Consider the following 23,967-nt stretch of genomic DNA (forward strand, 5'->3'; position numbering starts at 1 on the left):
ACTTGAATTCATACATTCTGTTATTTGTGTTAAGGCCTACCACGTCAAGTTCAGGCATATTTTTTAAAGATGTCATATTTGTTCTTCTTTATATCTAAGGCCACTGAGATAAAGAGAATCCAAATTACAAAACAGGGTTATTCAAAGAGCGAATGAAAACATGCTGGCCCATCACCAACAACTTCATCCAGCGTGTAAGATTAATCATTACAGTTCAGGGTGTCATGTGACCCTTTCTTAGCTTTAGTTACATGGCTACTTGCTTCTGAGAGCCACATCTTTATATTTGATCAGCCATGCAAGAAATCTGTTTTGTTGTGAAATGGCCATTTTTTTTTAGCAGCATATTAGTTTTGGCCACTCTTCAGATTCTATACTGATTCCTTTTCATATTTCAGATTCTCTGGTTCTTCTTGTATTGAACTTTCGAGAATTGCATACAATATATATTTTATCATATTTAGACCTGCAACCTCCCTTACTAACACTCACCAAATTTCGTGTGTGTGTGTGTCTATAAAGTCAGGTTTGTGTCCACAAATGACTGAGAAGCTTTTCAAACACTTCTGTGTTTGACATATTTGGTGGGGAGGAGTGCCACAGGACTTCCAGGTTCCCGATGAGGCTTTGCTCAGAGATGGGTGGGGAGTGTGTCCTCTAGGTGTCCTGTCGGAGTCTCCACAGCATGCTCAACATTCCACAAGAAACATTCTGAGTTTTCCCTCCTCCAAGGGCCATGTGCTTCAGGTCGTGGAGCCACTTGTGATCCAAGGTTGTCTGGGGACAGAGGAGGGGAGTGACCTGGACCAGAGAATATGTGAGTGGGTGTAAGGAGATCCTTGGGAAACCCAGTTGAAGGAGACTGTAAGTAAAACACATGAGGGGGATCCACCTTTCCCAGAGTAGGCTAGTACTATTAAAACATGTGGAAGTCACTATTAGTTTTAATGATAAATTCTTTAATTTCTTTTTTATTATCATTGCTTTAAAAAAAGCATGAATAATTAGTAGATGTGAAAAACATTACCATTGAAATCTACCTGATGACTTCATATCCATGCTCAGATGCCTAGAAGCTCAGAAAGTAACCAACTGTGACTAGTAATAATCAGATATTTAGAGATTAGAAATGCATGTGCAAGCATCCAATCTGAAAAAGAAGACAAAGAAATGCTGGGGTGCATGGAGACAAAGGGGACCTCAGTCTCATCTTAACAAGTTCTTTGGCATCCTGATTTCAACAGCAGGTCCTGAATTTATACCAAGAGACCAAGGGCCTGACGCTGAAGGTAATATTGAAATGAACATTAAGAATGTTGTTTTAAAACATGAGGCTGGAGAGATGGCTCAGGGGTTCAGAACACTGCTTGTTCTTGCAGAAGACCTGGGTTCGAATCCCAGGACCCACATGGCAGCTAACAACTGTCTGTAACTCCAGTCCCAGGGGATCCAACAGCTTCTTCTGGCCTCTGCAGGCATTGCATGACATGGGTGCATTTACGTACATGCAGGCAATACACACAATACACATAAAAAATAAAAATAATAAATAAAAAATGACATGATTCCATTGAAAGCCTTTGTATACATTGGATAATCTGGAAGGGGAATAAATGCCAAACTCACATTACATCAACAGTGAGAAATTTCATATTTGTGAAGCTTGACAGTACATAGCCGGGAGAGAGGTATTCACACTCATCACAGCATTGTTCTCTTAGCAGGAGTCACTACAATCCCTCTGCTAGGCCAAGGAAAGCGCTCCCCTCTGTCTGAGAATGAAAGTTGTTGCAGAGCCATCTAGAGTTCATTGAGGTTTGTGTGATAACAAAATGCCCAATACAGACTATTTGAAAGTTACAGCAAGGCTGGATCTTCAGGAGCCAGAATAATCAGCTGTGGTGCTGGGGTATTTTCCCAAGGAGTCTGTAACATTTTCATATGGGCCAGTAATAGTCCACTGATGGTTTGACTGACAGTGCATTTGCTCAAGGTAGCCAGGGCAGCGAAGGAGACTGCAACAGTTGCCAACTAGGGAGTCAAATGACCCCACACCCCCAATATCTTTGCTTATTTAGAAACACGAGAAACTGTGTCTACAATACACAATTCTATATGTATACTATAGTTTGTATTATTTACTGATAAAAGTGTACTGTCACTGCAGAGTCTGGGCTTTTCCTCCTGTGTCTCTGACAGAACCCATGGAAGACAGACCCTAATGGCACTTCAGAAGCAAGGAAAAACCTCCCCTGAATGTGGAATTCACTGTTGTGTAGCCGGTTCCTTCTAAACAAAATCTTCCATCTTGGAGGGAGGATGGGTAAACAACAGGATGTTCTAAAGGAAGGTAAACAGCAAGATGTTTTGAGGGGAGGTGAAACACTCCATCCTGCAGAGAAACTCATTAAGCTCAGGAAGTAAACAATTCAGTAGCTTCAGGAAGTCCCTGAAATTGACCAGGGGCATTAGATCCCTCCCTCCTCAAGCATATACAAGCACTTAAGGACTGCTGAGAGATAATCTCAAACAAACTGAGCAGCCTGAAAGCAAAGACCAGCTGAGTTGATTGGAGGAAGCAAAGACCACCTGAGCTGCCAGAAAAGCACACTTTCCAACCCCCTTTAGCTGCCTGCAAGTTATGAGTGAGGTCCACGGTTCCTATTTTCATGAGCTGTCACCCATGCTGGGGTGGTCTTTTGATGCAACTGTCTCAGAGTTATTTCTGCTCCTGTTAAGTCACCCCTCACCCACATTCCTGTAAGTGACCACAATCCAATTAATTGATTCACTAAATTAGATTTTGGTGGTATCCTTACTTTGGTTTGACATTGATTCCCTATCTGGGGTGAGTGGATGTTTGTTTTCCCCAGGAAAAATGACACACAGTTCTCTTGTATGGAAAGCTGTATGGGAAAATGTGTCCATTCAGAGCAGCTAAAAGCAGTGGCTTTATTCAGGAAAAGTCAACACTACTGGGGAAAAAAAAAGATACTTAAAAGCCTTGGTTCCCAACTGCAAAGGAGACTCCACCTAGTTGTAGAATGTAATAATCCCAATGAAAAATAATGGGGCCAACTCCAGTGAAACCCTAAATAGACCTTTCATGCACCTGCATTAAGCCCATAAAGCACTACTGTCCTCATGCAAAACTGTGAGAGGAAGGAAGGTTCTGAGGAGCCAGTGCCAATAGAAAAGTTGTCATTTGTATCTAGTATATTAGATACATTTGTAGATACATGACAGTAAAGCAGGAGGGAAGGTAAGGAAGAAGACTAGTGGCAGGAAGGGAGAGGGGATAAAAGGGTAAGAGTTCAGCCAGGCGTGGTGGTGCATGCCTTTAATCCCAGCACTCTGGCGGCAGAGGCAGGCAGATCTCTATGAGTTCAAGGCCAGCCTGGTCTACATAGTGAGTTCCAGGACAGCTGGGGCTACAGGGAGACCCTGTCTCAAAAAGACCAAAAAAGTAAGAGTTCATTATGGTCAAAGTACATGATGTATTTGAAATTATGAAAAAAATAAAGAAACGAAGGCCAGGGATTGTGGCTCAGTTGGAAGAATGCTTGCCTAGCATGCATAAAGGCCTGGGTTCGATTCCCAGCAGCGCATAAACTTGACATGATGCAGCAGACCTGTCATCCCAGCACTCAGGATGTGGAGACAGGAGAATCAGGACTTCAAGGTTATCCTCTGCTATGTAATGATTTTAAGGCCAGCCTAGGATAAATGATACCTTGTCTCCAAATACATACATACATACATACATACATACATACATACATACATAAAGGGAAGCTTAATCTAAAAAAATTATTCTGATTTTAAAGAAGAGTACACAATGATATATATTGAAATATCAATTTCACAAGATATTCCAGAATTAAGTAAAAATTTATATGTTGAGAAATGGCAGGAAGGAAAAAAGCAAAAGGAGGAAGGGAGGGAAGGAAGAAAGGAAGGAAGGGAGGAAGGAAAGACAAGAAAGGGTAGAAAGAGCTTTTCTTGTACCCTTCGTAGGTGGGACTGTTGCTTTGGCAAGCGTTCCCCTGTGAGCACGGAAAGCACTGTCCAGGGTACTATGAGAACTACGCTGCCCAGAATGCAGTGCGCCAAGGACGACTGCACTCAGCCAATGAACGATCAGTATCGGATATCCCTGTCCTTGGTCCTACAGCGAGGCGGGACTTCCGCACTGCTTCTGACCGGTCCACCTGGTTTTTCTGTTGATTCCTCTGTTCCAGCACCGTTGGGACCGTTCGGTCGGTGCAGACAGGACCTGGTCACCGCTGCCCCGGGCTGGTCTGGGGGCCGCTGTGGGTGTTGATCGTATATCCGATGGCGGTGGCCGCTGTGAGGTACTCGGCTCCGGTGAGTGCCGAGTCCACCACCCCAGGCCCCTCGCAGGGCCTCCTCACACTGGTAGAATAGTAATCCCTTTGTTCAAAACTGCGGGGATCACAGATAAAGTCCCCATTTGAGTTAGGTTTTTTGAAGTTTCTAGGCGTTATATTCAGGGCTGGAACAGCTTGGAAAGGAGTAACTGACGTGCAGAAAAGGTTGGGATATTGTGCAAGTTCTCACAGGAAGAGAGAGCATTTGGGGAGATCCTTCACACAGTCATCCCCGGGTCTCTGCTTCCGATCTGGGCAGGGAAACAGAGGCATGTACGCCTGGAGCCCCTACTGTGGACACTTGACCCTCACACCGGTCCTCTTCTTACAGGTTCCCGTGACTACAGAAGGGCTTATGGACTTAACGCAGGTAAGTGGAAAGTATTCTAGGGCCGCACTGGAGCCCGGAGCATTCTTTGTCACATTCTGACACACTCTTCAGGACACACTTCTAGATCTTGGCCTACAAACCCTGAACAAACACTAAGTACCGGAACCGTCCAGATGGGGGACTGTAAGGAGTGGTTCTTAGTGGTGGAAACCAGGGAAATGATGTGTGGAAGTGTTAAATAGTTTTCTCCTGTGGGCGTAACAAGACCACTGGCCATTATGGAGCAGAGATTATTCTGGTTACCTACAGAATAGGTTGTTCCCTTAATCATGACAATGAAATAAATAAAACAATTCAGTGATAACGTCGTAATAACGGAACTGTTAACATTCCCTTGTAAAAAGAGAGGAAAGGTTCATGAGATGCTCACCTGATGCTGTCCGGACATCCAGGGGGATGAGGGGTGGGGGGGATATTTAGTGATTTAGGTTTGCGGAGTTGTTGGGCTATGCTGCACTTTCTGACAATGCAGTTGCCTTGAGGTGCCTCCTCCACCCCCTCCCCCCTTCTGAAAGTAGCCCCTCTACCCATGCTCCTGTAAGTAATCTAAGTAAACTCACTGGTTCACCAAGCTACATTTGGTTAGTTACATCATTATTACTTTGGTCTGTTTGTGCTCTGCCTGGGGTGAAAGGACATTTTTTAGTGTCTCCCCAAGATAATTCATATAAAGGGAAGCTTGTCCCAGGCTGGGGTATCTGATAAACAAATACTTGAAATTGAGGCAGAGTTGGTTTAGTTTCTTTTATTTCTCATGGGACCTTAAAGCTTGACTGTATTGTCAGACATGTTTTCTCAGGTGTCTCTTCTGAATTGAATGCAATGGGCGCTGAAGTTATCTGACCCACATCTCATCACATTCTCTGTTGATATGCAAGAGACAGAAAAGGGAGAAGAAGGCCATTGCAGTGTAGGTCAGTGTTGATGGTGGCTGGACCAGTGTGGTGGCCATGGAGGTGGTTGTTCCAGTCTAGATTTTTTTCTTTGTTTAAATAAGGAATGTCAGATTTACAGATACTGGGGTGAGTGGCAGAAAGGAGCTAGGGTTTGTGAAAGTGTAGTATTTGTGTTTAGCAGCCAGAGAGGCCTGGAAGCTCTGCTAAGCCTGGGGTAAAGTTTGTGGTGGGGGCAGTTGACATTGGAGCTATACAGAATATGGTTTGGGGACATGATTAGAATCTGAGATACTTCAAAGACCACCTGATTTGAACATAGTAAATGAGTAGTTTACACAGAGAGTGAAGGAGATTCAAGATGGAAACTTTCAAAAGGCAGTGATCAGTATTTGTACTAGGGTATAATTTGGGTCACATTTAGAGGGAATCTTGGTAGTTTTGGTAATGCTATTAAGAACCTAGGGAAAGGATGGTGGGGGGGTCACTGGTAGGTTTTACGTTTAGGTGATCACTGGGAATCACAAAGGTAGCTCTGGGACAGAAGGAGCCTTGGGGAGGGTATGAAATGTGCCAAGTTGCCAAAGTGCTAAGGAATGAGTGGACATTAAGGTCAATGTGAAGACCAGGATTAATGGGGCACTGAAGGTAAGACAGTGTTTATTCGGCATCCCCCAGGATTCTGTAGTCGCCTTTAGTGTGTCTGAGGAGTTTCTGTTAGATCTCAAGTTTAAGGACACAGGTATTCATCAGGGAGAGTCATTGGGACTGAGGTAGAGGGATAGTATGGTGTAACATTAAATAGTGTCAGGAAAAGAAGAGGAAAAAGGTGACTAGAGAGGAGATAACAAGTGCAAAGAATTAGAAGAGCGACATGGGTGTTTGAGATCTGCAGGTGGTTCAGGCATAGTGAAGATTGAAACACGGAACTCAGGCAGAGAAGCTGCTATGGTTTGGAAATGGCTTGAGTAACCTCCCATGTTTCTTGTTGAAATGTAATCCTCAGTGTGGAAACTTAGTCTGACTGTCCTGCTTAGAGATGGAGTCTTTAGGAAGTGATGAGGATGGAACTGAGTCATTAAGGTGGGGCCCCATTATTGAATCCTGGTGGCTTTATAAAGAAAGAGACACATACATGCTGTGCCTGCTTCCTGTCTCATCATATGTTGCCCTGTCCTGCCTCCTGACTGCAGTAAGAAGGCTGTCACAAGTGAGGCCTCTAGACCTTGCTATGAACCAAAGCATATGTCTTCTATTTTTTCTTTACTATTTCACTTTTTTGAATTTTTATTTTATTGAATCTTTGTAATTTTCATACAGTATAATTGGATAGTATTTAGATTCCCCACCCCCAATCTTCACTTCCTCTGTTTGCTCCCCACCCAATTTAATATATTCTATCGTCTAATTTATGTTCTCAAATGTCCTTCAGTGTCAGTCCATCCACTGGAGCTTGTTTAAATCTACCAAGACTCCAAGCCATGAAAGAGACTGTCTCTCCCCCTCCCAACAGCAATCAGTTGCCAAAATTTCCTTAGATTAACTTGGGGATTTTTACCCACTTCCCCATGTCTATGCTAGAATTTTGTGGGACTTGTGCATGCTGTCACCATTGCTGTCATACTCGTAACTGACCAGCTGTCTAGAAAACTCTGTTCCCTTGTGGTCATCCACCACCTCTGGCTCTTACTGTCTTTCCACCTCCTCTTCTACAGTGATCCCTGAGCCTTGGGAGGCAGAAGTTTGATATAGCTGTCCTATTCAGGGATAAGCACTCTGCAGCCTCTTGTTCTACACACATTGGTTGGTTGTGGGTTTCTATGTTAATCAACATCTGCATAAGGAAGTATGATCTGGTGAGAGTGGAGAGATACATTAGGCTGTAGGTATAACAATAAGTCAGTTTAAGGAGTCAGTTTCATATCAATATTTAATAGAAACAAACAAACAAATAAAAACTAGCACTAGGCTCTCCCCTATGTCCTGTGACCTTTTTAGCCTCGTGTTCCTAAGCCTGGTATCTCAGGTATGGACTGCATCGTATGAGGCAGACCCTAAATCCAAGCGGAGAGTGTTTGGTTACTCCCATATTTGTGCCACTGTTGTACCAGTGGGCGATAGCTTGCCAGACCAGTTGTATTTTTTTTCCTTCCAGCACTATGAACGCTAGCCAGTAGATGAGACTTTGAAGTCAGCGCTAGCTTGACTTTTCATCATTTGTTCTACAGCTCAGGTATGTAGAATTTTCAGCAGTAGGGTCTTACCATAAAGTTCTGGTGGGTAACCAAGAGCAAAGGCAATGGCTAGTATTGTTTGAGGGTCTACGGGACCCCTGGTTAACAGCTTCAGGAAAGGGAGGCCATTCCTAGCATTGAGGGAATTTTTGGTTGTTTTGGTTGGTTGGTTGTTTTATGTACTTTAAGAAGCTTCTAAAGGCTACACATCTTTATCTTCTTAGACTAAATTGTGCTATAAATCTGAATATAATTATTATTATAATTATTATGAATGTCTTATCATACTATCAAAGTTACTTATACCATTTCTTTAAATCTTTTCAAAACAGTTTATCTGTATTTCTTTTCGAAAGAACTGTTATAATTTCTATTGTTCTTTTAGTAGATTTTACTCCTAATAAAAGAATTTTCATTTAAAAGAATTTGTGGGGGAAAAAATAAGCTTCTGTAATGTTAGGTTTCTATGGCTTTTCATAAAGGCCTTTAATGTTACTATTCCTCCCAATCTTCCCTCCTCTATCCGACCCTCCCATTCCTCACCCCATTTAACCCTTCCTACCCTCATGGTCCTCTTCCCCTTCATAGCACTGCTTTCTACCACTCCTCCCAAGAAAGCTCTCCCTACCCCCTTGGCCCATGACCCTTTATTAATTTCTTGACATCTCTGGATTTTCAAATTGAAACATGCATATCTAAGCTTTCAAAGCTAGTATCCAGGTATGAAAGAGAACATGCAACATTTGCCTGTCTGGGTTACCTCACTTAGGATGATTGCTTACTGTTCCATCCATTTACCTGTGAATTGCATAGTTGCCTTTTTTTTTTTTTTTTTTTTTTTTTTTTGATTCTTTGAAAAGATTCTTAGGTAATTTATGCCTTTGCTCACTGGAGGCTGTTAACATGTAGCCCCAACTGGCCTGGAACTCACTATGTAGACTAGGTTGGCCTTGAACTCACAGGCCTGCTTCTGCCTCCCAAGTGCTGGGTTTTGTTTTTGTTTTTTAAAAATATTTTTATTTTATGTGTATGAGTGTATTGCCTGCATGTAACCAGGCTGGGCTTGAACTCATAGAAATCTGCCTGCCTCTGCCTCCCAAGTGCTGGGATTAAAGGCATGCGCCACCACGCCCGGCCCATAGTTGCCTTTTTTTTTAATAAGAGCTGAATAATATTCTGTTGTGTGTATGTGCCACACCTTCATTATCCATTTGTTCATCAGTAGATAGACATCTAGATTGTTTCCAGTTTCTAGCTATTATGAAAAAGACAGTAATGAACATTGATGAACATGATTTCTAAAGTAGGGTATAGTCTTTTGGGTATATGCCCAAGTAGTATGGCTGGATCATAAGATAGATCAATTTTGACTTTTTTGAGGAATCTCCACACTGATTTCCATAGTGGCTGCACCAGTTTATACTGCAACCAGCAATGCATAAGAGTTCTCCTTTCTCCAGCATTTGTCATTACTTATTTTGTAGATCTTAGCCATTCTGACTGGGGTAAAATGAAATTTCAAAGTGATATTAATTTGCATTTCCCTGATGACTAAAGATGCTGAACATTTTTAAAGTATTTCTGTTATTTGTGTTTCCTCTTTAGAGAACTCCCTATTCAGTTCTATACCCCACTTTTAATTGGATGCTTGTTTTGTTAATGTTTAGCTTTGAGTTCTTTTTGTATTCTAGATAGTAGCCACCTGTCAGAGGTATAGCTGGTAGATTTTTTCCCATTCTATAAGTTTCCTCTTCACTCAAAAGGTGGTGTCCTTTAATGTACAGAAACTTTTTATTTCCATGTGTTCCAATTTGTCAATTGTGGGACTTAATGATTGCATTATAGGAGCCCTGTTCAGAAAGTCCTTTCCCGTACCTATAACTTCCAATATATTCACTACTCTGATCAGGTCTTATGTTAAGATCCTTGATCCATTTTGAGTTGTTTTGTGTATGGTGAGAGATAAGAATCTATTTTTAATCTTCTACATGCCCTTACCCAGTTTTACCAGCACCATTTGTTGAACATGCTTTCTTTTCTCCACTGTATATTTTTGACTCCTTTGCAAAAATTAGGTGTCTGGGCTGGAGAGATGGCTCAGCAGTAAAGAGCACTCTTCCAGAGGACACAGGTTCAATTCCTAGAACCCACATTATGGCTAACAACTGTTCATAATGCCAGTTCCAGGGGATCAGACACCTGCTTCTGGCTTTGTTTTTCTTTCTCTCTTTCCTTCTTTCCTTTCTTTCTTTCTTTCTTTCTTTCTTTCTTTCTTTCTTTCTTTCTTCTTTCCCTTCCTTCCTTCCTTCCTTCTTCCTTCCTTCCTTCCTTCCTTTCCTTCTTTCTTTCTTTCTTTCTTCTTTCTTTCTTTCTTCTTTCCCAGGGTCTCCTGTAGCCCTAGCTCTCCTTCCTTTCTTTCTTTCTTTCTTGCTTTCTTTCTTCTTTCCCTTCCTTCCTTCCTTCCTTTCTTTCTTTCTTCTTTCCCTTCCCTCCCTCCTTCCTTCCTTCCCTCCCTCCCTCCTTCCTTTCTTCCTTTCTTTCTTTCTTTCTTCTTTCCCTTCCCTTCCTTCCTTCCTTCCTTCCCTCCCTCCCTCCTTCCTTTCTTCCTTTCTTTCTTGCTTTCTTTCTTCTTTCCCTTCCTTCCTTCCCTCCCTCCCTCCCTCCTTCCTTTCTTTCTTTCTTTCTTTCTTTCTTTCTTTCTTTCTTTCTTTCTTTCCTTTCTTTCTTTCTTCTTTCCCTTCCTTCCCTCCCTCCCTCCTTCCTTTCTTTCTTTCTTTCTTCTTTCCCTTCCTTCCCTCCTTCCTTCCCTCCCTCCCTCCCTCCTTTCTTCCTTCCTTTCTTGCTTTCATTCGTTTGTTTTTGAGAGCAGGGATGGTGATGCCTCCAGCAGTTCTTTTATCATTCAGGATTATTTTGTCTATCCTGGGTTTTTGTGTTTTCCATATGAAATTTGAGATTATTTGTCCAGTTTCTGTGAAGAATTGTGTTGGAATGAGTATTGCATTGAATTTGTAGATTGCTTTTCATACGATGGCCATTTTCATAAAATTAATCCTACCAGTCCATGAACATGGGAGGCTTTTATTTTTTTGGTCTTTTTGAGACCTGGAACTCACTACATAGACCAGGCTAGCCTTGAACTCACAGAGATCCTCCTGCCTCTGCCTCCCAAGTGCTGGGATTAAAGGCATGTGCCACCATTTCCGGTGAGTTTCTTCAGTGTCTTAAAGATTTCATTGTCCAAGTCCTTCACTCCCTTTGATAGATTTATTAAAAATTTTTTATGGATTTTGAGCCTATCATGAATGGGATCATTTCCTGGAATTTTTCTCTATATGTTTGTTGGTAGTATATAGGAAGGCTACTGATTTGGGGTTGTTAATTTTATATCCTGTTACTTGGCTAATATTTATGAGTTGTAGTAGTTTTCTGGTGTTGTTGTTAAGAGTCCCTTATGTATAGAATCATATCATCTTCAAATAAAGGTAGCTTCTTTCAAATTCGTACCCCCTTTATCTCCTTCATTTCTCTTATTACTCTAGCTAAAACTTCAAGTATTACATTGAACAGGAACAGAGAGAGTGGACATCCTTGTCTTATGCCTGATTTTAATTGGAATGCTTTGGGTTTTTCTCCATTTAGTATGATGTTGGCTGTGGGCTTGTGGTATATTGCCTTTATTGTGTTGAGATATGTTCCCTATATGTCTAGGTTCTCCACAACTTTTATCATGAATGGCTGTTGGATTTTGTGAAAGATCTTTTTTCTCCATCTAATGAGATGATCACGTGGTTTTTGTCTTTGAGTCTGTTTATGTGGTGGATTAAATTCATTGATTTACATATATTCCTGCATCTCTGGGATGAAGCCAGCTTGCTCATGGTAGATAATCTTTTTGATGTGTTCTTGCATTAGGATTGTATTTCATTTGGAATTTTTGCATCTGCATTCATCAGAAAGATTGGTCTATAAGTTTCTTTTTTGTTGATCCTTTGTCTGGTTTTATTATTAGACTAATAGTGACTTCATAGAAGGAATTTGGGGATGTTCCTTCATTTTCTATTTTTTTTCAAAATAATTTGAGGAGTATTGTTATTAGTTCTTTGAAGTTATAGTAGAATTCTGTGGTGTATCCATCTTGTCTTGGGCTCTTTTTAGTTTCGAGGGTTTTAATTACTATATTGCTTTGGTTGTTATGAATCTATTAAATTATTGTTAAATTATTTGTGTCATTTTGATTTAATTTTGGTAGGCCATACAAATATTTCTTCTAGATTTGTGGGAGCTGGTGAGAAATTTCACAACATATTATTTAATCTGATAGCTTACCTACGAAGGAACCAGGTACTGGGTGAGACTATAAATCTATCTTGCAACTATGGGAGGAAGGGGCTGTGATGTGAGGCCACAGCACAGCCTCAACTCTATGAGAGAGAGAGAGAGAGAGAGAGAGAGAGAGAGAGAGAGAGTAAGATTGATCTGCAGGAGAGTGTGGCCTGATTTCTGAGAGAGAGAGATAGAGGGTCTGTTGTTTTAGCACTCTGTCATGTTTTGAGTAATATAAGGAGAGCAGATAGAGGTCTATGGTATAGGATGGTGGGTAGAGGTAGTGATGCGAATGAGTTTCCAAGGAGTGTGGTGCTGAGACCTTCAGCATGATAGATGAGTCCCAAAGTATTTGTATTGGAAAGGTACAATTTTGATAACCTCAGGATAATTGACTATGGACTGTACATACCAGGCTCAGAGTTTAAATGGTATCTCACGTTCCACCTCCCACAGTTGGTGCTTTTGGATGATGTAAGGGTGAGTGGAAGAATTATCAGAGTGGACATCAGAATCACCAATTATCTCCTCAAAGGTGGGGATTGGGAAAGGGAAGTCAGGGGAAGAGTTACTGGAGTGACTGGGAGTGGCAAACTTGGGATCCTAAGAGAAAAGCTGATAATGGAAAGATCTGTTCCTCTGTGGCAGGAATTTGTGACCTTTGAGGATGTGGCCGTCTGTTTCTCTGAGGAAGAGTGGGAGCTCCTTGATGGGGCTCAGAAGCTGCTGTACCTCAGAGTGATGCTGGAGAACTTTGCACTTGTAACTTCAGTGGGTAAGGCCCTGATATACATCCCGTTTCATGAGCTAGTCTCTGGTCATCCACTTACAGACAGCTTTGCCCTCTCCAGAGCAAGACTTTGGGTTCTGTTTCTTCTCCCCTATCTTGGCATATGTGCAAGAATTATCAGGGTTGGAGAGATGGCTCAGCAGTTTAAGAGCACTGGCTCAAGAAGACCTGGGTTTGGTTCCCAGTACCTACATGGCAGCTAACAACCATCTGTAACTCCAGTTCCAAGGGATCTGATGCCCTCTTCTGACATCTGTGGGCACTGCACAACACTGGTGCACTTACATATATGCAGAGTTTTCATAAAAGAATCTATGTACACTGTTCAAAGAAGCCTGAAATCTGCTGTCCCAGAAAGTGCCCAAAAGGGTCTGGGAATCATGTACCTTGTATCAACATAATAGGTCTCACCTTACTTACCAACTTCTACTTTTTGTTTGCTATCTCTAGATCTATGGAACTTTGTGTTCCCTGTTTTTTTCACCTCTTTCTAGATAGTATCTCCTTGTACTGCCAGAGTCAGAAATTACAGACATGGTCATGATCAATATTTGTTTACATGGGACTATATGCTATTATCAAAACCTCCTTCAAGAATGTTTGTAATGCTAATTTTCTGCCCCGTGACCTCCAATGTGCTAAGTTGTTCTGGGTCTTTGCTAGAGGCTCATCTGTCTTGCCTTTCTCTTAAGACTTGTTTCATTCAGGATGTGTGCAGTGGTATGACAGGGGGTGTGAGGTTAGATTATTAAGTATTCCTTGAACACAAGATAGCTATACATGGTGAATATGCAGTGTGATCACATAGGACATCTAGCCTTCATGAGTTGCATTGTCCTATGATGTGCCACGTGTTCCTTTGCCCTGCGCTCTGTGGTGTTTCCCAGTACTCATATCCACATGTTGTGAAGAATAGATGATTAAATGTTCCTTGAACACAATTAAGATCTCCTACTTAGTTCCAATTGGATATCCCTGGTCGTGGACACTGTCAACCTTCAGCAGAGAATGTAGATATCACCAGATGACAAGTTGACAGAAGAATAAATTGCCTCTTGTCCATGTGGTATACTTCAACCTGTTATCCTTTGTCTGGTGAGGCCTCCACATTTTGTGGGATAGGCCCCATACTCCCTAGTAGCCCTTTCTACACCCCACACCTTGTTTCCCCACTCTCAGATCAATACACCAAAGAACTGCATTCCTTGATAGATGTATCATGAAACTCTCCCTTTCTTGTTTTACAAGGTACCTGCAAGATTTTCAGTTGTTGAGATGATTGAGTGCCAACACTGAGAGGTTAGGAGGTTAGTGTCATTGACAGAAGATGGTTGGGGGTCAAATGAGAGGTTCTTGATGATCAGGAAGCAGAAGTAAGAGGCAAGAGAATACCTTAAACCATAACCACGTTTGGAGTTTCTTCATGACAATCAAGACATGGTAAATACTTTAGGATTGGACAGTTTTGAACAATTACAGCGAATGTATAGGGCAAAAGGGCTGGTTGACTGTAATTACTTGTTTGCTACCTGAACTTGAGGTGCAGGGTAGAGTAATATTACATCCTGAGGTGCCTGAGACAGATGTGGCTTGGAATATGGGCTCTTGATTGGTTCCTTCAACTACAAATGTTATGCTCTCAGTGAAGCCCTTTCTAGTCTCCTAAGAACTATCTTGCTTTAAAGAATAGTAGTCTCTCAGGCAGCAGTATTTAAAAAACAAAACAAATCTTTTTTTGGGGGGGGGTCTTTTTGAGACAGGGTCTTCCTGTAGCCCCAGCTGGCCTGGAACTTGCTATGTAGACCAGGTTGGCTTCAGACTTACAGAGATCTGCCTGCCTCTGCCTCCCAAGTGCTGGGATTAAAGGGTGTGGCACTACGCCAAGCAACAACTCTTTTTCAAGAGTCTTGCCATGTTGCCCAAGCAGGCCCCGAATGTCTGTGCTAAGGCAATCCTGCCTCACCCTTGCAGATATCTAGCAGTGGAGATGTATGCCATCATACCATGGTTTTAGCCAAGTTTTTAAAGAGCTCTAAAAATCCACACCAGCATAGAGCTCAGCAGTAGAATATTTGACTACAAATTTAAAGTCCTGAGGTGATCCCCAGCTTCATGGAAAAAAAAAAGTAAAAAAATTTAAAAAATCACATTGTATATGGGGCTGGGGATGGAGCTTAGTTTTAGAGTCCTTACCTAGTACGTTAGAAACCCTGAGTTCAATCACCAGCTGCACAGAAACTGGGCATGATAGTATATACATACTCATGGAGGCAGAAAGGTCATAAACTTAAGGTCATCTGCAGTTACATAATGTGATTGAACCTGAAATACATGAGACCTTGTTTGAAAAATAAAATATCTAAAAATGAAGAATCAGGCATGGTAGAGTATACCTTTATTTCTAGCACTCAAGAGGCAGGGAGGCAGAGGCAGGAGGACCTCTATGAGATTGAGTCCAGCCTGGTCTACATAGCAAGTTCCAGGCCTGCTGGGGATACAGGGAGACTTTGTCTCAAAAATAAACAAAAAGTTAATAAATACATTATATTGAAAATACATTAAAATATAATTAGTATACTGTCACCATACTGAATATATATTTCATAATTATTTCTCTGTTTTCAGTTTGTTGGCACGGAGTGGGGAATAAAGAGCTACCTTTTGAGCAAGTTTCTGTGGAAAGATTGTCACTTGTGAGGTCTCCAAAACCAAATCCACCCACCCAGGAGACTTACCCGTATGAGATGTGCGTCCCAGTCCTGAAGGACATTTTGCACTTGGCTAATCGACCTAGGCAGAGACCGTATTTGATTGGTGCATGTACAAACCTTCCCCAAGACCGGAATCATCCCAGCCCAGAGAAAATCTTGAAAAGAGACATGGACAAGGCCTCATTTTTGAAGAACTGCAGAGTCTGTGTGTCAGGGAAGCCGTTCACCTGTGCAGATGTTGGAAAGGACCTCCCAGCCACATCGGACTTTATCCCTCCCCAGGCCATTCCCAACTACAAGCAGCCAAACAGAATCACTGAATGTGAAGAGGACTTCTGTATTGGAATAAGGTGTTACATATGGAGTGAATATAGAAAAGCTTTCAGCCATAAGTACACTCAAGTTCGCCACCCAAAAGTCTATGCTGGAAAAAGACTTTATGAGTCCACCAAATGTAAGAAAGACTACCACCGCAAATGCTCGCGTATTCATCTCCCCAGAGTCCACAATGGAGAAAGGCCTTATGAGTGCAATGAATGTGGAAAATCTTTTAGCCAATCTTCTCACCTGAATGACCATCACAGAATTCACACAGGAGAAAGGCCCTATGAATGTGGTGAATGTGGGAAAACATTTAGCCAAAGAGCCACCCTTATTAAACATTACAGAGTTCACACTGGAGAAAAGCCTTACGAGTGTCTTGAATGTGGGAAATCCTTTAGCCAAAGTTCCAACCTTATTGAACACTGCAGAACCCATACTGGAGAAAGGCCTTATGAGTGTAATGAATGTGGGAAAGCCTTTGGGTCCAAATCAACTCTTGTCCGGCACCAGAAAATTCACACAGGAGTAAAGCCTTATGAATGTGATAAATGTGGGAAATTCTTCACACAGAGCCATAGCCTGCTGGAACATCGAATAATTCACACTGGAACAAGGCCTTATGAGTGTGGCCAGTGTGGAAAATCCTTTAGCTTGAAGTATGGCCTCACTCAACACCAGTTAATTCACAGTAGAGCTCGGCCTTTTGAGTGTAATGAGTGTGGAAAATCCTTTAGCCAAAGGGGCGCCCTCAATAAACACCAGAAAGTTCACAGTTCAGAAAGGCCTTATGAGTGTGGGGATTGTGGGAAATCTTTTATGTTCAAATCCAAACTTGTTCGGCACCAGAGAACTCACACTGGAGAAAAACCTTTTGAGTGTACCGAATGTGGGAAATTCTTTAGACAAAGCTATACTCTAGTAGAACACCAGAAAATTCACACTGGATTAAGACCTTATGAATGTGGCCAGTGTGGAAAGTCCTTTATTCAAAAGTCTGGCCTCATTCAACACCAGGTAGTTCACACTGGAGAAAGGCCATATGAGTGTGGCAAATGTGGGAAGTCTTTTACTCAACACTCTGGCCTTATTCTCCATCGAAAGTCTCACTCAGTGGAGAGACTCTGAAAGTATAGATAGGAAGAAACTTTGAGCCCGAGTTCTAACATTCTTTGCTCATGGAAGTTTATACTCAAGAAGTCTTGGACCTGCAAAAAATATGCTGTTTCTTTTTTCAGTATTAGCTTTTCTGTGTGAACCACTTGCCTGAAGTTGAACCTCATTCTTTCAATTCCTTATGAGTTCAGACATGCAGTTTACAGATAACTGCTTTCGCTCATGTTGAGCTGATTTGGGCCTTTGCCTGAGTTGAATTCTTTCCGGTTTCTCTGGTAGTAACTGTCTTCCTTCATCAGCTTGTTCTGTGTGCATCGGTCACCCCATCATGCAAAGGAAAGCAAACATTTGCTGTTTACCTGGAGGAAATCTTGAGTGGAGCCTTTATGGGGAATTTGTTCCTTTTTCTTACTGATTAAAAGATACATCTGTCTCAGATTTTACCAGAAGGACCCAGTTTGCAATCTGCTGGAGCTTTCCAGTGACTCCTTCACAGAAATTGTTGGCCTCACTTTGATACGGTAGCAAATTGTTCTGTTTACTACCAGCCTCGTCCTGCTCTGGTTTATGCACTAAATAAATGCTTTACTGTTGAACTTGCCTTTAGTCTTTGGGGTTCTCTTCACAGTTTTCATTGGGAGGGAACAAAATTGGGCTTGGACTGGATCAGCAGTTTTGTGGGGATTTTATTTTGTGTCAATAGAGACAACAGATCCAAAAGTAGTTCTCATTTCTCATCCCTTGTTCTAATTTGCTTTGCTGCCTCCTCTCCCCAAGGATTTACATACGGTTAGTGGCTACCAAAGGAGATAACTCATGAGGCCATGCCCCTCACAGGGATTTATAGACAGTGAATAATGCCAAGGGGAGATGGTTCATGAGGCTCTTCTCTTCCTCAAGATTTGTAAGCAATTAACAGTTACTAGAGAGGACTCAAGGCCCTGGTCCTTCCCAATAATGTATAGACAGTTAATGGTTGCTGGAAGAGAGGTGTTTTTCTTCAGTGGTGTAGTCACCTGTAAGTTCCCCCATGTTCTTGTAAGCAACCATATTAAACTCATTGTTTCACCAACTTAGACTTGAAAGAATTATTTCTTGTTTGTAGTTGGCGCCCTGTGTTTGGAGAACAGATATTTTGTTCTCATCTCCCCAGGGAAAGGTCACACAAATACTGTTGTCTCTTGGTCTTCAGTCTTGTTCATTTCTTGTTCATCATGAAGAAGTCTTCCATATTTTGAAACAGTGTATATCATAGATTTTCCTATCTTCCCACTTATTTTCTGTTTCTTCTGCATCTTCACAAAATAGATCCATATACAAATGTACACATTGGAAGATAAAATACTTTTAACTACACTACCCTCTAATTTGTGTGGGTTCAATTTGAAAAATCAAAGTCAAGTTAAATCTTGAAAGTTTTCCCTTGTCTTCTACACACTCTTGTTTTTCAATTGAGATTTATGCCAATATACACATCTTCAGGGTTTACTATATTTTTAACATACGTATGAATCCAGATATTGTCATTCAAGTCCATATAAGAATATTTGCAGAAATTTCGCAAGGCCCTGGTGCCCCAGCTTTGTCAAAAACCTCCATCTGCACTGATAAAATGACATTTAGACTTGTATCCTCGTTCTCATAGATGCCATGTGGGTGCTGATCTTGCAGAAGACCTGAGTTTGAGTCCCAGAACCCACATGATGGCTAACAATGGTCTGTAACTCCTGATCCGACACCCTCTTCTGACCTCCCTGGGCATTGCATGACACAGGTGCACTTACGTACATGCAGGCAATACACTAAAAAATAATAATAATTTTTTTTTAAAGTGACGCTTAGTGATAGCTCTTCTAGTCATTGTGGGCATTCTCTTGCAAGCAATAGTAGGATCACACACTTTCTTTTGTTTCTTAAATAAAAATGAGTTTTGATGCTCTCTGCACTCTTCAGTGGGTTGTAATGCCTCACTACAGGTCTAAAAGAAACAAGACAAACCAAATTTGGACTGAAACCTCCAAAACTGAGCCAAAATAATCCCTAAAAGGATTATATGGTGTTTGGTTTTAAATTGTGAGGAGACTGAAGGCACATGGAGATCTCAGGAAGATAGTGGGGCATTTGCTAATGGAGCTTCAAGCAGTTGGCAGAGCAGCTGAGTGGAACAGCCATATTGGCTTCAGTTGGCAAGGCTATGGAGTTGAAACTGTCCAAGCCTTGGGAGCCTACAGTTCACCACAATGTGTCCAGCCTGCTCAAAATGGAGTTATACCATTGACGCTTTCATGAGTTTTAGCCTTGTTTAATCTGATCCTTTCTATGACACTTTTCTCCCTATTGGAATGGGAGTGTTTACCTTATGTCATCCTTTTTCAGAAGTATGTAACTTGTTCTTTTGATTTTTACAGGGCCTCACATTTGTTTGTCAGAAGAATGGCAGCACAGTGGGATGCTATTTAGCATAAATGTTTTGTTTCTTTTTAACTCAACGGACATCTCCATACTTTATCATCCATTAAGTATCTCCATACTTCAATTGTGCATTATTTTTGAAATTCATTTATTTTTATTTTTTCGTGTATGACTGTTTTACCTGTATGTAAATGTGTACTCAGGCATGCAGTGCCTGAGGAGGCCAGAAGCAGGCATCAGATCCTCTGGAACTGTAGTTACCAATGGTTGTTAGCCACTGTATGGCTTCTGGGAACCAAACCCAGGTCCTCTCCAAGAGGAGTCAGTGCTCTTAATCACTGAGCCATCTCTCCAGCCCTCAGTAGTGCCTTATTAAAGATCCTTATACTTATTGTACATCTCCATAATCCATCACCCATTATTATGCATCTCCAAACTTCATGCACCAGCCCAAATGGGAATCTATATATGGAAATGGACGAAACTGTTTCTATAAGGACCTATTCAGTAATGCATTGTATAATTGATAGTTTTATTATTTCATATTATTTTCACAGCAATAGTTAATTTTGTACATTTTCCAGTGAGTTCAGAAGAACATGTAACATCTTGAAGCCTGTGAGCTCCTCCCGTCTTTTAATTTCTTCACTTTTTTCTGTTTGGATGATTCTTATGTAACATGCTTGGCAAATGAATGCTAGACACCTATTTTTGTCTACACGTGTTTTAAAAATACAATAACATTCAATGAAATATTTTAAAAATTCAATAAATTTTTATCCAATTTTTGGGCATTTTGTACAATACATCTTGATCATATTTATACACCCTCCGTTATCTGTGCCCGCCATAGCCTCCTGTCAGATTTCATGTATTCTATTGTATGTGTTAAGGCCTATTGAGTCATTTTTGTCCTCAAATATCCCTTGGTATGAGTCGATCCTCTTGAGCCTGGTCAACCTATCTAGCATCACTCCTTTAAAGAAAAACAACTCTCCCTTATCCAGCAGTGATCAGTTCCCAATAGTTCCTCAGTTAAGCTTTGGGCTTCTAACCCATTTCCACACTTCTGTGCCATGTTTTTGTGTGTTTTGAGATGCATGGATTATGTACATGCTGTTACCATTGCTGTAAGTTCATATAAGCAAATTTCCAACTGCCTGGAAAACTTTTCCTTTTGGTCATCCATCAACCCTGTCTTACAGTCTTTCTGCCCCCTCTTCCCCAACTGTCCCTGAGCCCTAGATGGCAGAGATTTAATAGCCATCTTTTGCTTGAGCAACCTTCGCTGTTGTGAGTTGAGCGATGCATTAATAGTCTTTGTTCCCCGTTCCACTATGTTCCTTGAGCCTTAGGTGTAGAGGTGTGGATATGTCACTTAGGGCTGGGCATCTCACAGATATTTGTTCTCTGCATTTGACCAAGTGTGGAACTCTGTAACAGTCTCCATATAATGGGAAAAGAAGCTTCTTTGATGAATATTGAATGGTATGCTTGTCTGTAAATATAAGAATCCATATTTAGCATACAGTAAGAAATTACATTTCTCTAGGGATGTGACAGATGTATGTTTTTCTCTAGGATATATGACCTCACCAGCCATGTGTATTTGGGCATTACAGTACCACACATGAATTCCCTTCCATTGAGAGGGCTTCAGGTCCAAAAGGATAACTGTTGATTAGCCCCAAAATAACAGTGCCCCTACTGCACTGGACCAGACTTTGTTGTGGTTATTGGGCTTTACAGATTGGCTGGACCATTGACTGATTTTTCTCCCTTAGCAGTTTGTATAGTATCCTTTCATACTATGAGAACTAGTCTTCAGGAAAGAGGCATCTTGGTCAGTTCCAGTTTGATTTCTGAAAGCCCTGTGTCCGAAGTATGTCCTACCTTCAGCAATAGGGTCTTACCTTCAAATTCTCGGAGGCAATCAAGGGCTGTGGCAATAGCACGGGGCTATTTTGGAAGTCTCTTGGACTACCCTACCCAACAACTGGAAAGGAAGTTTCTCCACCTTCCCCAGTTAAATAAGTCCCCCTTGATATGTACACCTTTATCTTACTACCCCCTCTCTTGGGCTCTTTCTTTCCCTTTATTCCATGTTTCCTTTTTATTTTCCTACATCAAGATATATACTCACATATAAGGGTTTGGAGCTAAGATCCACAAATGGGAGAGATCTTATGTCACTTGTTTTTTTCTTAATCTGTTATTTAGTATAACAGTTTTGAGTTCCAGTCATTTACCTGAAAATTTTATGATTTCGTTTTTCTTTACTGATGAGTAGAACTCCATTATGTGAATGTACCACATTTTAATTATCTATCAGTTGAGGGACACTTGGGTTGTTTCCATTTCTTAGCTTTTGTGAAAAGAGCAGCAACAAACATGGCTGTACAAGTATCTCTGCAGTAGGATGAGTCCTTTGGGTGTATGCCAAGGAGTTGTATAACTAGATTATATGTCAGATTTATTTTAAGTTTTTTCAAGAGTTCTCCATACTGCTTTCCATAGTGGTTGCTCCAGTTTTCAATCATAGCAGCAATGAGGGTTCCCCCTTCCCCACATCTACAACAGTGCAGCGGTCCGTCAGGTCCGCCTTCATGATTGTCGCTGCCACCGCCCAATCCCGGACCCCAGGGCTGGTAAGGAGACTGTCAGCAGAGCCACATTCAGACACAGGATACCAGGTTCAGTGATGCAGATCTATTTTATTGAGGAATTTACAAGCTTATATAGGGTCCCTGGACCAATCAGACAAGGATGCAATGATTATGCCATATGTGGGCAGCCCAGGTTCCGGGACCAATCAGACAGTGATGTAACGACTATGCCATATATGGACAGCCCAGGTTCCAGTAAATCATGTGACCATGGCTGTTGTTAGGCCCACGTGCTGCAAGCTGTATATAAACTGCAACCTGGAATTTCAAGGGGTGGCATCTACAGAGTGGTGAACATCAGCCCTACGACTTGCCAAATGGAATGATAATCACAAGGTGTTCCTCGTGGCTCCAATGGTTGTGCCATTACCTCAGGCCTGCTGTATGACTGTCATTAGGATGTTAACTCTAGGCTCAAGCCTTTTTCCCACATCTCCCCCTTTATTTTTCCAAAGAAGCAGTAAGTGCTAGAAGTATAGCCGAGTGAGAGTATCGGGAATGTAGGAACTTATCGTGGATTTTATTGTAGAGAGGTCAGTAGGCCCTTCCCAATAGACGATGTTGGTAGGTAGCCAAATAAGAGCAGGTAGGCGTACCAGGCAGGCATATGTCTCTCTATGGTCCCAACAATTGGAGATATGGCATTTTGTATGGTACAGCTGGAATCTGAACTATTGGATAACAACTAAAAGTAGGGAGTCCAGAATTGGCATTATTGGACCAGAAGGTAGGTAAATAGTACACATCCCAGGCCATAGGCAAAACCATAGGGGGAAAAGGAATGGCAGCCCATACAGTTGTCACATGAACCTGAGAATTTGCTGTAATAATAGCACACATAATAAGAAACATAGACAAGGATTCCCTTTAGTTTGAGGATTTTGGTTAGCAATAGTCTCTGCCTGTGAAGTGAGATGCTTAAGGTCTCCCCAGGTTATTGGATGTGCTGTCGGGGTGGTTGCTTCCATGGTCTGCAGCAGCAGACTGGTCTCTCAGTGGCCTGTAGTTTTGTCCCCTGGGTCATTTCCTCTAGTGTCAGGGCCACCATTTCTGGAGTCAGTGGCTGTGGAGGGGGGTTTTCCATTGTAGACAACTCTAATATTTTGGGCTGGGACCCAGATGGGGGCTGGAGCATTGTCTGGAAAAACACAAGCACAGCCTCGCCCTTGGGTTAGTAGTAAATGTGGGCCCTTCCATTCTCCTGTGAGCGGGTCTTTCCAATGAACCATAGGGGCAGGAGTGGAGTTGGTGAATGCTCCCCAGTGCTTTATAGCAGGTGGGAGACCATTGGTGTCAAATTTTAGAAAATTTAAGACAAATAAGTCTTGTTGTTTAACAAAATTAGGATCCTTATAGGAGGACCTCCATTTTTGTCTCCCCTTATTTTTTGTATTTGTTTAATAAGTGTTTGATGGGAGCACTCAATAATACCCTGACCCTGAGGATTGTAAGGGATAGCAGTTATGTGTTTAATATTCCAGTCAGTACAGAATTGGCAGAAGACTATAGAGACATAACAAGGGCCATTGTCTGTTTTTATTTGCCAGGGGACCCCTATGAGGACCATAGCATGTTTAACAGTTTTTATAGCATGGGCAGCAGTCTCACCAGAGCAGCCAAGGAAAAATGGATATTGGAATAAGTATCAATAATATTATACACCAGATTTTAAAATTAATAATAAACAAAATCTCTGATTAATAACTAATTAATAAT

The 23,967-nt window shown here is 41.6% G+C and overlaps 1 protein-coding gene across 1 annotated transcript in view; it reads left to right on the forward strand.

The window, feature by feature from the left end:
• Window positions 1-4,198: 4,198 nt before the first annotated feature.
• LOC103725452 (zinc finger protein 416) overlaps window positions 4,199-23,967 on the forward strand; it is a 52,029-nt gene continuing 32,260 nt past the window's right edge. The window contains 5 exon segments of the mRNA XM_029558483.1: window positions 4,199-4,368; window positions 4,723-4,761; window positions 12,884-13,010; window positions 15,651-16,674; window positions 16,843-17,160. Of these exon segments, the coding sequence (XP_029414343.1) occupies window positions 4,336-4,368; window positions 4,723-4,761; window positions 12,884-13,010; window positions 15,651-16,674; window positions 16,843-17,160 (1,541 nt within the window). The 5' untranslated portion in view covers window positions 4,199-4,335.

This window comes from Nannospalax galili, unplaced genomic scaffold, assembly GCF_000622305.1.
Source record: "Nannospalax galili isolate Female #2095 unplaced genomic scaffold, S.galili_v1.0 scaffold649, whole genome shotgun sequence".
Taxonomy (NCBI): domain Eukaryota; kingdom Metazoa; phylum Chordata; class Mammalia; order Rodentia; family Spalacidae; genus Nannospalax; species Nannospalax galili.